We start from the raw sequence: 16765 nt of genomic DNA, 5'->3' as shown, positions 1-16765 counted from the left end.
GGAGCTGGAGGAAGTGTCTGGAGAGAGGGAAGTCTGGGCATCTTTGCTTAGACTGCTGCCCCCGTGACCCGGTCCCGGATAAGCGGAGGAAAATGGATGGAATGGATGTAGGCAGTGCTTTTCTGAATACAGCTCCATACATTACTGTTCATCCCATCTCATGATAAGAAGGGAAAGATAACAAAGTGAATATCATTTGCTTGTCAAATTAAATTTAGAAGATGGCATAAGCTCTTGGTGAAAATCATGTCATCTCTCAGTCCAAGGAGCCAGTTTTTCTGTGATATTCATGTTATGGTTTAGTCCCCCTCACCAGGAGGGTGAGGGAGAACTGGGGTTGGCTGACCCAGGTGCTAGTACAAAAAAGGTGGTTTAATGGAATAAAAACAACATGACAACAAAACAGGGTCCATAATACATACAACAAGGGAAGGGCAGTGATGACTAAGGAGACCAGGACGGTAAACACACAAACTAACGGCAGGAACTAGAATAGCAGGAGGATGAGAACGGACAGGTGTTCAAAAAGAACCAACATACACAATGCAATCCACAGCACAGCGACTGTCAGTGTGGAAGACAAAGCACGTATTTCTGTGTTGCTAACCGCATAATTAGCGTGATAAGGTCAAGCCAAAACGCACAGAGACTGTCAGCGTAGCATCTTACACACGTCTAAAAAATGCGGGTCAAACACAACCTTTGTATAACTTATTTTAAGTATAGTACGTTACACGTTGCAAATGCTCCGGCGACAACGGGGCGTCTGCCAGAAGTATAAATAAGGAAGCCAACAAATCACTGGAATACGCCTCAGGTGTGCGCACTGACCCACGAGTCACTAATAACCCGATGCTACACAGCTGAGGATGTTGATCCCGCAAAAAGGGAGTGCAGGAGAGGGAAAAAAGAAAGAGAGGCAGGTCGTGCCGAGCGGACCTGACAATTCGTGAATATAATAATCAGGAATATTAGTTTCTTTCTGAGGCGGACAGGTGAAAGCAAAAAAAGTTCCAGTGGAGTTAAAAATGGCATTTGTTTGCAGATCATATCCAATAAAGCTCAGAACATTTCAGAATGAATAAGCATAAACTATTTGGATAGGAACCTAAGTGTCAGTGTGTGTATGTATGTGTATCTGTGTGTAAATGGAAAAGCTATGAGTCTTATGGAAGCAAATCATCCTATTTTTGAGCCATATGCCATGTAACTAACCATTAATTGTTTGGTTCCAGGTCTTCTTGGTATGGTGGCTCATGTGATGTACACACAGGTCTTCCAGGTCACCGTCAGCCACGGTCCACCAGACTGGAGGCCTTACAACTGGGACTATGGCTGGTCCTTCTGGTAAGATTGCAGAAATACACAGCCGAACTCAAAGACCATGGTTCTTTAATCACTATCAGATCATATGTGTTATTTAAACCACTACAAGCATACACCCCTCCACTGGGATCCATGAGATGAGGGATTCCAGCCCTGAACAGTCGGTTGTAGGTCTGCTCTCACCTCTCCCTGGCATCACTGTCTCTAATGAAAATAGCCCAAAGCTCTCATGTTTTGGTAGGATTAGGCTTTGGTGTCCAAAGCCCCACTAGAGGAGTGATTGGACTTGCATAAGGGGATAATATTTCACTCCTTTACAATGTGCATGGTATGCTGAAAATTCATTTTAGAGACTAAACAATTCTAGACCATTCGTGGGCATTAACCGTCCTGTATAAAACAGACATAAGACTTCTTTGTCAGCTCTCACATGTGATCCGTCGTGCCTGAAAGAAGTGGTGGGATTTGAACTGGGGTTGGACTCAAGATGGCTGACCCAGGTGCTAGTACAAAAAAGGTGGTTTAATGGAATAAAAACAACATGACAACAAAACAGGGTCCATAATACATACAACAAGGGAAGGGCAGTGATGACTAAGGAGACCAGGACGGTAAACACACAAACTAACGGCAGGAACTAGAATAGCAGGAGGATGAGAACGGACAGGTGTTCAAAAAGAACCAACGTACACAATGCAATTCACAGCACAGCGACTGTCAGCGTGGAAGACAAAGCACGTATTTCTGTGTTGCTAACCGCATAATTAGCGTGATAAGGTCAAGCCAAAACGCACAGAGACTGTCAGCGTAGCATCTTACACACGTCTAAAAAATGCGGGTCAAACACAACCTTTGTATAACTTATTTTAAGTATAGTACGTTACACGTTGCAAATGCTCCGGCGACAACGGGGCGTCTGCCAGAAGTATAAATAAGGAAGCCAACAAATCACTGGAATACGCCTCAGGTGTGCGCACTGACCCACGAGTCACTAATAACCCGATGCTACACAGCTGAGGATGTTGATCCCGCAAAAAGGGAGTGCAGGAGAGGGAAAAAAGAAAGAGAGGCAGGTCGTGCCGAGCGGACCTGACAATTCGTGAATATAATAATCAGGAATATTAGTTTCTTTCTGAGGCGGACAGGTGAAAGCAAAAAAAGTTCCAGTGGAGTTAAAAATGGCATTTGTTTGCAGATCATATCCAATAAAGCTCAGAACATTTCAGAATGAATAAGCATAAACTATTTGGATAGGAACCTAAGTGTCAGTGTGTGTATGTATGTGTATCTGTGTGTAAATGGAAAAGCTATGAGTCTTATGGAAGCAAATCATCCTATTTTTGAGCCATATGCCATGTAACTAACCATTAATTGTTTGGTTCCAGGTCTTCTTGGTATGGTGGCTCATGTGATGTACACACAGGTCTTCCAGGTCACCGTCAGCCACGGTCCACCAGACTGGAGGCCTTACAACTGGGACTATGGCTGGTCCTTCTGGTAAGATTGCAGAAATACACAGCCGAACTCAAAGACCATGGTTCTTTAATCACTATCAGATCATATGTGTTATTTAAACCGCTACAAGCATACACCCCTCCACTGGGATCCATGAGATGAGGGATTCCAGCCCTGAACAGTCGGTTGTAGGTCTGCTCTCACCTCTCCCTGGCATCACTGTCTCTAATGAAAATAGCCCAAAGCTCTCATGTTTTGGTAGGATTAGGCTTTGGTGTCCAAAGCCCCACTAGAGGAGTGATTGGACTTGCATAAGGGGATAATATTTCACTCCTTTACAATGTGCATGGTATGCTGAAAATTCATTTTAGAGACTAAACAATTCTAGACCATTCGTGGGCATTAACCGTCCTGTATAAAACAGACATAAGACTTCTTTGTCAGCTCTCACATGTGATCCGTCGTGCCTGAAAGAAGTGGTGGGATTTGTGATCAGCACTAATCTCAGCAAACACTGTGGCAGAATGTTAAGGGGAAAATATGTATTGCATTCCACACAGGAACTCAGCAGAGTTCAACTGAGAGAGCTACATCCTCTGCAACTAAAGGTTTTTCTCTGTTTTATATCAGCATGGCCTGGGCATCCTTTACCTGCTGTATGGGTGCATCGGTCACCACCCTCAATGCCTACACGAAGACTGTCATTGAGTTCAGGCGCAAACGCAAGACTTTTGAGCAAAGCATCCGTGAGGACCATGCGCGGGAGGCTTTCGGATATTTCCGGGAACACTCAGTGCACTCCATCTCCAAATCTGTGGAGGATTACTCCTGCCAGACCCTGCAAAGCAGCAGGCACACCCCCATACCTGCTGACACTATGGATCTGAGTGACATTACAGCATCTTTAGGGGAAGAACAGTGCTGAAATGTAATGAGACACTAGGTGATGATATTTATCTCAGTGTGGCAACTTGATCAATGGAAGTGCTTTTGTCCCTGTACGGTTGATGCTCAGCATGGAAGGAGCGCCTAACAAGATTTCAGGCCACAATATTAATTCATTATAATACATTTTAACACTGCCTTAATTAAACAGATCATGGATATTTTGTACTAGGTTAAAATTGGACAAGGAAACTGCAATAAGTGAGCTTGAACCAATCTGATGAATGACTAACACTGCAGATAGAAAAAATACAATTAGGGTCTCTCAGATGCTAATAGCCTTATTAAATATATTCCAGACAATCAATATATCAATGCAAAGACAGGGTGGCAGTTTAACTGGTCTACATGGACTGTGAAATGAAGCCACAAATACTCCAAATGATGTGCCTACATATATACATTGTAAATAAGCTGTTGGGTTTGAGTGTGAGATATGGTTGTACACAGAATGGTTGTAGAAAATGTTGAATGATTTTTGTCATGGATGCTCATAATCAGTTACTTTTATTGTCTCACAAAGCCCTAGCAAGCATTTCAACACACCAGTGTGAACCAGTGTACCATGACGATTCATACGACCAGTTGTAATGGCATGATTAGAATGATCCACAGTATCACTCACATCCAGTATGTCATTTTCATTTGATGTTACTGCTTTGGTTGGAGGATAATAAATAACTCAGTGCTGTGAAAATATTTTTTTTCAGAATGTTTCAAATGAATGTGATGGATATTAAAGTTACCCTCCACTCAAAAATGCACAATAATGTCTTGTTATTGTGGTGTAATGTCTCCCAAGTGTGGGGCAGGCGGGGTAAGATGACGATCATGTCAACCCCCCACACAGTTAGAGGGTGACTGCGGCCAAGACTCAAGGTTGTAAAAATACCTTATTTACAGGAAATAATTCCTGTAAATTCAGAGATAGCGCAATAAAGGACATTACTGTCTTTGTGCTCTTTGTTATAAAGATGTATGTGCTTATTATTAGGTCTATATCAGTGGAAGTCAGATATTATAGCACTGAACATAGCTTTTCTAATGTTCTTTACATATTAGACTGCATTCATTTTGGAAAGCCCGATACAAAGGTTTGTTAGATATAAATGCAGGTTTGTATCTAGCAGTTGTTAATGACACAAGAGGATTTTGTAACATTGTAACTGGTTTGGAAGCCAGTCATTTCTCAGCCTATTATGAAATGAGTAGGTATAATTGTAATGTTTTTATTACCAACTGTTAATTGAGGGGATATTTACAGTTATCAAAGAACCAGATGACACTGTGATAAACCTAACGGTCAATGCCTGATCTGTGATTATACATAATCCCTACAGAGGGCAGTGTTGTCTTGACAGACTGTTCTCCACACTAGGACGTTTTATTCTATAAGTGGTGGCGACTGTAATTTTTGGCATTTGCCTTGAACATTTGCCACACCATTTCTAACAATATGCAGGTAACATTATTTATTTTTGCCTTTATTTAATTTGTATGTTGTATATATATTTTGCAGAGAACATATACAATATTAACAACTTAGTGTAGTATATATTTTATAGTAATTATTTATAATACAAGGCTTGTTCACTGTAATAGAACCATACTCTTAAAATCTGTAAAAAAAAAAGATATAAGGCATAAAGAGGTGGACCTGTGCTCTCTTGAATGCCTTGATGCAAAACCATTACATAAACCTGATTTCAGTCATCTTAAAAACATTACATTGTTCAGTTCTGTTCCACTCCAAATGGAAACACCACCTCTTCGACCTTTGATCAGTAACCGTCATCAAACTCATTCTGAGCTTGCTGCCGTGCCAACATGGCCTGAATGAGAGCACTGGAGCCTGGAGGAGCTGGGTTTTGTGAGGGAGAAGGGACCCACTGAAACCTGTCCTCCTCCTCTGCAGACTTCTCTCTGACTTGCATCTTGACACTTGACACTGAAGATGACAGGTCACCTGACCTGTCCGTCTGTGAGACGGCACTGAATCTGTTGACAGGGTTCTCAGAAAAGGGTGCTGTACGGATGTATTCAGCTCTCTCTTGACTCTCAGCCCTCTGTCTAGCTTGCATGGCCTGTACGAGGGTACTGGAGGATGATGGGTAATTATCAGGCATCTGGTACAAATGTTCATCCCAGGCTTCAGCTCTTTGACGGGCCAACATAGCCTGCATCAGGGCGCTGGGGGTGGAGATGTCGGCGGGAACAGGCACTCCATCGGCACTCCGTCTTTCATCTTCCTCTTCAAACTGCTGGCGAGCAAGTAAAGCCTGAACCATGGCGTTTGAGTTGGACTGACTGCCCGAGGACTGTTCATCTGAGCACTGCTTGGTGTGCTGAAGGATAAGAGAAAATATTCAGTGTTACTGATAACAAATCTCGGGGTGAACGGCAATTAGTTACCATGAAATAATCTTCACAACAAACCATTTTTTGATCCTTCTCTTTGGATTTTTTATTAGGATCAGAGTTCTGGAGAGTCTGGAGCTTGTCTATCAAGAAAGACTTGTCTTTCCCCACCTGGTGAAGGAAAAACAAAAAGTAAAACTAAAGCAAACAAAATGAAATTAAGCAGATACTACTAAAGAAATGAATTGCAAACATATTGACAGAATGTTTTTCCACCACACTCACATTAACAATCTGTTGTCTCAGTAGAGCAATAAGCGCCTTGCGGCCCTGACTGATTTGCCAGAAGGTGTATGTGATGGCCCTAAGCAGTAAAAACAGGACCAGGCAAAAGCAATGTAGTTATAATATCACAGAAAACCATTTGCATAATAGCACAAAGATATAAAATGTACATACACACATAAGGACACACTGTATGCACACAATGTTCCAGGTTCTATTGGATTGATTTAGTCAAATAAATGTTAATAAAGACATTACACTGTGCCAATGCTTAGCATCACAGAGCTGCTACCATGGCTGAAGACTTCCAATTATACATGTAATTGATGCTCTGCAAATGCAAAAAACATTAAGAGCCGCTGCTGAAGAACATCATTTGATATACAAAGAATACCATAGCTACTAAATGAACTTTGAAGTGAAATTGTTTTAACAACTGCTGTTTCCCAAGTCAATTAGTAAGTTGTCAGAACAAAATGAAGTCTTCATTGTTTACAATTCCCTGACAAATAGCAAACTACATGTGCTGCTAAAAGTCATGTGATGTGATTGGAAGCAGTTAATAAATGAGCATTGTGAGATTGTTTCATCAACATTAAGAGCAGCACAAACAGTCATAAAAGAATAAGCTGGGGGTTTCTTATGTTTGATCTGAAGGCCCAGAATAACTGAAAATGTGATTCCCAGCTGAATTTACTACAGAGTACATGTAGCACACACACACAACATAACATTTGCACTATGCACTTACTGGACGATGAGTGCAATAAGAAAATAAAAGAGTTCACTCTCGATGATGTGTTCGTAGATCCAGATGACCCATTGAGAACCAGGGATCTCATGCAGGTTGTGCATCCAGACTCCAACCACACTGAAGGTACTGTTAAGTCCTCGAAAAGGACCGCACTGCTCTGAGGGAGTCAGTCTACAGAGCAGGGTGGGGTAAACCAAACAAGACTGATGTTTGATTTGACAACAACCATAAAATCACAGACAGAATTTCTTTACTGGATGAAGCATCTAGACTGTGTCAAGGTGTGGGATTGACAAATGATATTATAGTTATACAGGGCTTTCCTACACATTGATGCACACTCAAAGAGCTTAACACTATTCACACACAGTGGTGGAAAGTAACTAAGTACATTTACTCAAGTACTGTGCAATTATCTGTACTTTACTTGAGTATTTTCATTTTGTGCCACCTGACATTTCAGAGGCAAATATGTACTTTTTCCTCCACGACACTTATTTTATGATTTTAATTACTAGTTACCTTTCAGAGCCAAATTATTATAAAAAATTACAGTGTATTCCAAAGACTTTATAGATTTCTGTTGGAAAATTCACAAGATGCCCAACAGTAATTCAAATTCTAAGAATATAAGCTAGTTAAAACTACCTCCCCCTTTACAGCCACAACATTTAATGTAATGAGCACAATAGTGCATCAGTAATTATAAACACATCATATGATATACATTAATGCTAAATGTACCATTCTGCATAATTTTAGTATGTCTTGATGCTAAACCTTTGTCCTTTTACTTAAGTAAGATTTTGAATACATGACTTTTAATTGTAACAGAGTATTTTTACACTGTTGTATTACTACCTTTACTTTAGCAAGGGATCACAGTACTTCTTCCATCACCGTTCACACACACAAATGCTCACACATTCAGACACCAGTGACATAACCAGGAGCTACTATGGATTCAAGAAGACGTCAACATGTGGAGTGGACAAGCCAGGAATTAAACCGACAACCCTATGGCTAGGGAATGTCCCACTCTACCTCCTTAGCCACAACCGCCCAAGATTGTTGAGGTTTTGTTCAGAAACTGATGAACTGATTTCTTTAGCTTCCAAGCTGTTAATGTTCCATAAAAAGGTTTTATAGTAGTTAAAACAGATCACATCCTCATACCTCCAGGAAACATATGCAACCATGGACAGGGCTCCCACGAAGAAAGGGAAGAAGAGGACAGCAATGAAGATGGTTTGCATCTGAGCCGCCCTGCCTATTCGCCTTGGAGGCTGGCAGTTGTGGGTCAGGCTGACCTGGGAAGGTAAAAACACACATGAACAAACATATATGCACACACCATTTTCAAACATTCATCTTGCAGTTTACTCAACACTATTAAAGTTTACAACCCCACAAGCTTATTTCAGCCTAGACTTCATTTCTTCAAAGCTTTTGAACAACATTGATTCAGGTCATTCAGCATGTTCGTAAAGCAGTCAGCAACACTAGATCTGTTGTTTCAAATTATCAGCAGATCATTTCTCTGGGATTTCAGTGTCTTCTACATCTTCTACATATTCTACTTTTTTCTTTTGGCTTTGCAAACTCCACACAGAAAGGCACCTGTCGGCCAGGGCTCAAACCTCAAACCTTCTTGCTGTGAGGCAACATTGCGAACCACTGCACATCATGCCACCCTCAGTGTAATGTAATTATTTTACTTTAATTAATTATTTACCCAGGTGCTCAAATAGAGTAACATGAGCCTTAAGGCAAAATATAGAGCTGCTTAGTAATTGATGAAATTGTTCTTGTCGGTCACGGTGCGTCATCACGGGAGTTCAGCTTACAAAGCTACCAAAACTTGTGAATGTGCATTTACCTTCTTTAGATAAAACAAGATAAAAAATTTCAGAATCTGGATGGCAGGTAGCAGAGGAGAGAAGTAGATTCCAATCCTATGGAGAGAAAATACAGGATAACAACAACTTTATATAGGAAATGGTTACTTTGATCAGGAGATAAAATACGAGGCTTTGTTTTACTAGACAATGAGTCAGATTATTTATTAGCAAATATTAAAGCTACGCCACCTAATTGTCTTTCACTAGATCTGATAGGTCTGGAGAAACTCAAAACAAACTGACATTATAGGCAGCTCCTAAGCACTCTTTGCCTCTCCCATCACATCTTGTTTCCCAGTGACAATGTAAACTATGAATGCCTGGTTGAAGAACTGCAGTCAGAAGCTGTAAGCTGACTAACAAGTAAATTTTGCTATCCAGTAGAACACTCTGGTTAGTAGTAATGTGACACAAAGCACTAGACAAAGCCCAAATTAGTCCTACATTTTCAGTCCTTTCCTATTTTCACTTGATTTATCAGACGATGGGTAAAATCTTAGTTTAATGCATCTTTAAATGTGTTGTTCTTACCAAGCTAGAGTTTGTGCATAGATGAGCTCGAGGACATTTCTGGCTACATCAAACTCTGGAATCCCAACATGTGGTAGTAATCTGGTCCCAATCAGACTATGATAGAGAAATGATGAATATTATTTATATCTGTTGTTAACATTCCCCATTTCTGTAATTGTTAATACTAAAAATGAACTGAATTTGTGTAACTTACTTGCTGAGAAATTCTCCAAAGAAGGATCCCAGCATCAGAAAAAGGAAGTCAACAATGACCAGACGGTACAAAGCTTGTCCTACCATGGACTCCCAACACTGTGGAGAACACATTAGATGGGTGAGTGAAGGTTTCTATTTTGAAAAATTATATTGGTGAGTTAAAAAAACACAATGAAATATTATTTAATGTCAGACATACCGTAAACCTGTAAGCCACCACATTCATCCAGTAATAACACAGAACACCTAGAATGAACAATTTGAGGAAGATATTTCTGAGGAAACAGAAAAAAAAGATTTCAAGCATTATTGGAGGGGTTAAATGAACTGTTCTGGGAAATATAGTTATTGGTTTTCTTGCTGAGGAAGGGATGAGAATCTCAACACCATTCTCATGTCCCTACACTAAATATGAAGCTATTAGCCAACAGTTGGTTAGATGGTTTGGTTAGTATAAGGTTAGCTAGCATAAAGGCTGATAACTGGGGGAAACAGCAAGCATGGCTCTCTTAAGGAAGCAAATTCCACCTACTATACTAATCTCACTCATTAATTTGTTATATCTTGTTTGTTTAATATCTACTTTCTTACTTTCTTTATTAGGATCCCCATTAGCACCGCCATTGGCTAACGGGGTCCCTCACACATGCAATCTAATCACACAAAAAATATATCAGTTCATACAGAAGACAACTAATCAAATAAAAAAATATTTTAAAAGGGGGGAAAAGAAGGTGTCCCAGTAGTCTAATGTTAAGACACATAGCACATACCCGCAAACATGCACGAGCTGGGGAACCCCTACTGCCTGCCATTCCTCTCTTCATGTTTCTTGTCTATCTCTACACTAAAGTACAGGCAAAATGCCAAAAAAAAGTTGAAGTACTCAGAGGTCTGTCTTGGGACGTCTGAAGTAAAGGGGTACAAAATATAATGAGAATAAGCCACAGTCTGCCACAGCTATACTAAGAGTAGTTTGGGTATCTACTCATGCATGTTGCTTCTTTGTGCTGTTACATAATTGTTGCTTTAATTGACACTTAGTTTTATCTAATTTGCATTTTAGTGTTTTATCTGCCTGTGTGCATTGTGTTAAGCACTTTGAATTGCCTTTGTGTATGAAAATGTGCCTTGAACAGACAAATCCAAGATTTTCCCATTCAACTCTCAGCAAGAAAGCAAATAAGCTTATTTCCTAAAAGTCTGTTAAGTCAAATAACATATTCTTCAATCCTATGTCCTTAAATTTATGTCCTGTATCTTCATTTCTTGATAAAAACTAGATATGCTATCTGACCTGACAACCAGAGCATATATCTGTCTTCGCTGGCTGGAGTAGTGCTCAAACTTGTTGAAGAGGGAGTAGAAGAGCGGGACAACCAGATTCATCAAAGACACCACAAATGGAACCAGAAGAGTCTGTGCCTCCTGAAGCAGAGTCCAGTTGGCAGCATCTGTTGCCTGCTATAAAGATCACAGAAGGAGGTCAGATCAAGATAGTGCTCAGTGACAAACATCATGTGCAGTGAAATTAATCAAACCCTGGTGTGCTGCTAAATTACTTGACACATTACTATCAGTAAGTTTTAAGCTTACAATGCATGCTGATTATAGACAGCTAATAGCTATGCCATACAGCATTATCATATGCAGTATTTTAACACACGCATACAAAGAGATCAAGGGATACAAAATCAGTCATTACCTCACAGTAACTTAGTAGGAAAACGGTATAAAAATTTGTTAACTCTAATAACTAAAAAAAAAGCATGACAAAATGGCTAGGGATTGTATGTTCTATTCTCTGCAGTCTACTGTATATCCAACAAAAACAATTATCCCTGTGTAACCAAATGCCTAATTATTCAGTCTTCACTTGTTTACAGTACCTCCTGTTCATATTGGCAGAGGTAATAGATGCTTGCTCCACAGCCAACAGCCAAGCTGGTGGAGAGCAGCCAGGAACCCAGATAAACCCCAAATTGCTTCAGTTTTTCAGAGAGGGTTAGCAGCTCCCTCTGGGCCTGTTCTGATAGAGACTCCTGGAGACATGGCAAGAGCACAAAAACGGTGATAAAAATTAATGAGACACGTGATGTGTCTGCAAAAAGGAATTGTTTGAAATGCACGCCTGAACTTTCTCTCAAAGCATATTGTGAGGAAATAATTTGTAGCTATGCATTTTATGGTGTATGTGAAATTATCATGTAATAAAGATCCACTGCTTCCTTCTTGACTTGCTGTATTATTTGACAACAATAGGTCTGAAACACAGCAATGGTCACCTTCAGTTGGACACGGAGGTTGTTCTTGCGCTGTCTCACTGCTCTCTCATTGGTTATACTGAAATCCCAGCTGCACAGAAGCTGCCATGCTTTGTCTGAAGCAGGGTTTACTAGCACAAAGTTTTTCATAAATGATCTCGCCATGCTACATGAGGTTAGACACAGATTGGGAAAATGGGCAACGTCCATATTAAAACTACTTTAAACCAAGAATAAAAGTGCTGAAAATTCAGGCTTCAGAAGTTATAGGAGGACTGGACTGACCTGAAGATGAGTGCAATTCCACACAGAACCATGTAAATTGCAATGGTAAAGAAATAGGCCAACTGCATGTCATACTTCGCCAAGCCCACAAAGGTTTCATTGCTGTACCCACCATAATACATGACAGTATAGCTGATGTAACCCTGCAGAAACCAAAACACATTTATAATGCAGTGGAAAATATAATTACACCTACATTAACTTGATTCATTGGCCACTTATTGGCCACAACGTAGCAAGTTGCAGCACAGCATTTACATACTGTATCACCTTATAAGGTTGCTGGCTAACATCTAGGCAAACAGGTGCACATCCAGCAGACTGGGAGTAACATTAACAATCACTTAGAGCAGTAGTTTGGCCCCCTGACAAATACTACAAATCTAATATTCACTCTCCTTTTAGCTTTGGTTCTCGAGGAACTCCTGAGAGAAATATTTGGCTCTTCAGCTACTAAATGCTCCACTGTGTTCATGAGCCAGTTGTTAACTTTATTTGCCATTTGGTGCTGAATAGGTAGTAAACAGAGAGCTTATCAGAGCTGCTGTTTCTGGAAAAGATGATAATGTGAGCTCTGGGAGTGAATCAAAACAGTGGACTTGTGGAGCGTGAAACTAAAACAACAAGATACTAAAACTGAGAGGAAGTGCAAATTCTGGTGAAAATTCTTTGTGAGTTCATCGTTACAAACTCTTTTTAAACTATACACAGTTACTTTATCCATTATTAATATAAAAAGAGCAGCTTTAAATCACACACAAAAAAATGAATGATAACCTGGATGGTTTTAAAGGTAAAGATATTTTGTGTGATATGAGCCTCCACTTACAGCTCCAGTCAGTATCTCCAGCCCTCTGAAGCTCACATTTGGAGGTATGTTGGGTGAAGGGTCATAAACAAGCAGTGGGATAGTGATAAATCCAAAGTTAACCAGGAAGGAGAAAATGTTAAACATAAGCAGCCACTTGAGGAACACAAAATAGGAGAGGACGCTGGTGCCAAACTTTCCGCTTATCTCCTTCATGATGCCATGCCACAGTTCCAGGGTCTGTCTGGCTGATCTTATACTGTAACCACACCTGCGGAAACACTGAGAGAGCAGCTTTTGACATGTATTACTCACAAACAGAGGTTATGAATCAGTTGGCTGAAATCAAAATGAGTTCAGCTAACTTAGGGTGTTACAGGATATTGTTTTGTTACAGGATATTGTTTTGTGATTAATGAAACACTCACCAGTGTCACATTCTCAAAGTAATCTGCAAAACATGTGCAATTGTGAGATTGCTTGGAGGTCTTGAATGCCAGTACTTGGCTCCTGCGAAGGCAATTTAGAGAATAAATTGGTATGAGAATGACATTACCTCTTTATAGTCTACAATATCCTGATGATAAGAAGATCTGCCACAGTGCTGCAGTCTGCACAGGAACCTTTGGACTTTTATTTTGTTGCGTAATGTAACTTGAAACAACAGAGGAGTGTGTTTATATGCGTGTCCTCCAGTGATCCACTGCAACACCACTAACCCACATTCTAAATATCACTTTGCATAATGCTTATTTTATGAGACTCAGCGGGGTGCCTGGAACTGACAAGGAAGCTTGACACTGTTAAATTTTTGTGACTCACAACCAACCTGATATGTTTTTTCTCTTCAAAGCACATTGGAAGCTCCCGAATGGTCCGGATTCGATCTCGTCGGGACAGAGTGACAAGTTCCTTGATCAGGTCCTGTTCCTCTGTCACGCACAAGAAGACAAGACAAGCTCTAGCTGTTATACAGTATTTACATGATTCACAAGCAACAGTTACCAGAAAGCTGATAATGTGTCACACTTTTCATTTCCCCTATTCATAGGACTAATCGGACACCCATCACAGATTCTTACCCTTCTCCATTTCGTTCCTGACAGCATCCTCTATGAACGCTGGATCGGTGTTAGGAAACATGTTCATCCTGTTCATTGTGATCCCTGTCAGTCTCATTGTCATGTTACCTGGATGAACACACACAGACAGAAGAACGTGTTTTGCTGCTTTGCTTATGAGCCTGATATTTAAAGGTAAACCCATGGAGCAGATGAGAAACACGAGCAGGTAGACAGGCACCAAGGGTGGCATTTTAATCATAACACCCATAGCTGCTCAATCTTTTAAACATTAACTCCCAGTTAGTGCTTGATAGAAATACAGTGATCAGTTGGGGAGAGTAACCAAATTAACTCAAGTGTCGTCACTCGAGTAGTTCCATGTTAAGTTACTTTACTCCTGCTCCACTAGGGGAAATATACTACTCTGTAGTTACACTGCAGAGTCTTCTTTTTAAAAATGCTCCAAAACGCATTAGGTCTGTAATATTATTTAGCTACTTGGCTGCATATAGAGCAGTTACAAGTAGCCCCACTGTTACCACCTGCAACATGCTTACATATTAATGTATCAATAACTCTAATCGAACAATAAATATTGTTCTGAAATGTTGCCTTTTCTGCTCAATTTGTACTTTTAGTACTTTACATTTCTTTTAATACTAGTACTTTTGTACTTTTACTTTTCAGTGTATGATTTTTACTTGCAACAAGGTTTTTCAACACTTTGGCATTACTATGTTTACTTCTTCTTTTGATATTTTTGTATTTTATATTACTCTTCTCTTTATATTTTTGCACATACTTTGAGATGTGTATTACAGTTCTTCTGGAACAATATATGAATATCTGAAACTAATTACATTGCAGTCCATCCAATACTTCATGTAAGATTTAAATGAAAACCACAAATAGAAAAAAGAAGAGAATTTAATTATTAGGACTCATTCTGATGGGATCGTGAATATCTCTTCCAAATTCTATAACTTTAAAACAATGTAAATGAAATAATAATTTTAAGTCTTAAAATATGGTCACAAATTACCCGAGCATTTATGTACTTCCACTTAGTTTTCCTTTTTACAAATGCATGTATACCACCTCTAGATTATCTCCTTCAGATTAAGAGCCCATTTTCCCATCAGTGCCTTTCATTTTCTTTGCCAACTTCTTGTCTTCTTCCTTTATGCTGTGCAGCTTAATAATTAACCAGTTGGATTTTGCTCAGCTGATATTCAAGGTTGACAAGTCAACATGAAGTCACTTTTATTTTCATTTATTGTCATGCAATGCATTTTACAACTTTGTGTGTGCTTAGCAATGACAGCTATGTGAAAACTTACAGCAACTTTATCAAAGTTGACTGTCAATAGAAACTAGAACCAATGGAGGAGATCAGTTTAGGTTAAGATGAATTTAACTGTTACCTGACACTGAAGAAGGACGACGAACAGACGGTGATTGATCACACTGAGGGTTGATTTGGGAAGTGCTGTGAGCTAAGGTGGGGAGAGGACAGAATAGAAGTATCAACAGAAGTGTCACATAGCAACAACAAAACTGCTGGGCAACCTGACTAACAAATACTCAGCAACCACTAATGTTGATTTTACATTTTTCACTTTTGTAATACAATAAAGAAAAATGTATAAAACTGTTCCACATTCCAGGTTCTTCCACTCACTGAGTTCATGCTGCCATGAAGGACTCCCAGGATTTGAGATGACACCCATGGGGATACTATCTCTCCTCCTCCAGCTCTCTTCCTGCCAGCCCCCCAAGGCTACTCTCCCTGCATCAGCACTGCTGGGCTGACACACAGGTGAGTGGTGTGTGTCTGCACCGTCAAAACGCCAGGCTGGGTCCTCCCTGGTGTAGGGATTAATGTGCTGGTTTTTACTGGAGGACCTAGAGGCCACATGAAAGAAATACCATGTTAAAGTGAAAGTTAAAGTGCTTACCAATCAGACCATACAGTTTGTGTTTAAGATACCTAAAAAGAACAAGTTACAAATTCAAGAAAAGAACTGGAATTTCAAGTTTTAAATACAGTGTGATCAAACAAGCACAATAGATATGACCACAGTGGATATAATGTTTTTCACCTGTGGGTAATTGTAAGGATAATATATCCTACAGGGAAATGTAGGATCATGTTTCAGAGGCTAATGAACTCATGCGTTTCTCTCTTACATTTACTATAATGCTATTAGAAACTTTCAGTCTTTAGACCTTTCTTACCCAGAAGATGAAAGTACAGCAAGCCAGGATAAATATCACATCCACAGAGCTCTACACACAGTTCTTTGAGGACATCCTGTTTATTCTTTCACAGTACAGTATACTGTATATCATCTGATTACAAGTACCAAAAACACACAGCACTCGCTCAAATCACATTGTTATTATGCTATTGCAAACCTTCTATCAATTTCCAGAGTCTCGCTGTCATGGTAGGCAGGGTTGAAAAATCCATCGTTGCTGTAACTTGTCATGAGATCCTTCAAATTGATCCTTTTGCCTTCGTACCTCTTCAAAATGTTGATGTCTATAATTTTCAGCTCCAGTAATACACTGTATTAAACTTGCTCTAT

General features: G+C 39.8%; 2 protein-coding genes across 3 annotated transcripts in view; one reads left to right on the top strand and one right to left on the bottom strand.

Annotated features, from left to right (window-relative positions):
• The window catches only part of LOC109957828 (germ cell-specific gene 1-like protein), a 10293-nt gene extending 5822 nt beyond the window's left edge, over nt 1-4471 (top strand). For both annotated transcript variants that reach the window (XM_020596006.1, XM_020596005.1), the window contains 2 exons: nt 1236-1347; nt 3412-4471. In XM_020596006.1, the coding sequence (XP_020451662.1) occupies nt 1236-1347; nt 3412-3706 (407 nt within the window). In that variant the 3' untranslated portion in view covers nt 3707-4471. The remainder of the gene's footprint in view (nt 1-1235; nt 1348-3411) is intronic.
• Nucleotides 4472-5386: 915 nt separating this feature from the next.
• On the bottom strand, nt 5387-15916 carry tmc5 (transmembrane channel like 5). The gene is made up of 19 exons (XM_020596007.1): nt 15856-15916; nt 15599-15670; nt 14193-14300; nt 13940-14042; nt 13539-13620; nt 13132-13392; nt 12303-12445; nt 12039-12183; nt 11643-11795; nt 11051-11217; nt 9953-10028; nt 9752-9849; nt 9556-9636; nt 9003-9078; nt 8300-8433; nt 7121-7294; nt 6370-6448; nt 6163-6255; nt 5387-6071 (listed from the first exon to the last, which is right to left on the bottom strand). Exons 1-19 carry the CDS (start codon nt 15902-15904, stop codon nt 5508-5510), a joined length of 2658 nt encoding a protein of 885 aa, XP_020451663.1. The 5' UTR covers nt 15905-15916; the 3' UTR covers nt 5387-5507.
• Nucleotides 15917-16765: the final 849 nt, after the last annotated feature.

The sequence above is a fragment of the Monopterus albus genome, unplaced genomic scaffold (assembly GCF_001952655.1).
Source record: "Monopterus albus unplaced genomic scaffold, M_albus_1.0 scaffold29.1, whole genome shotgun sequence".
In the NCBI taxonomy this organism is placed as follows: Eukaryota; Metazoa; Chordata; class Actinopteri; order Synbranchiformes; family Synbranchidae; genus Monopterus; species Monopterus albus.
The sequence above is the reverse complement of the archived record's forward strand: the minus strand, read 5'-3'. Positions and strand labels throughout refer to the sequence as shown.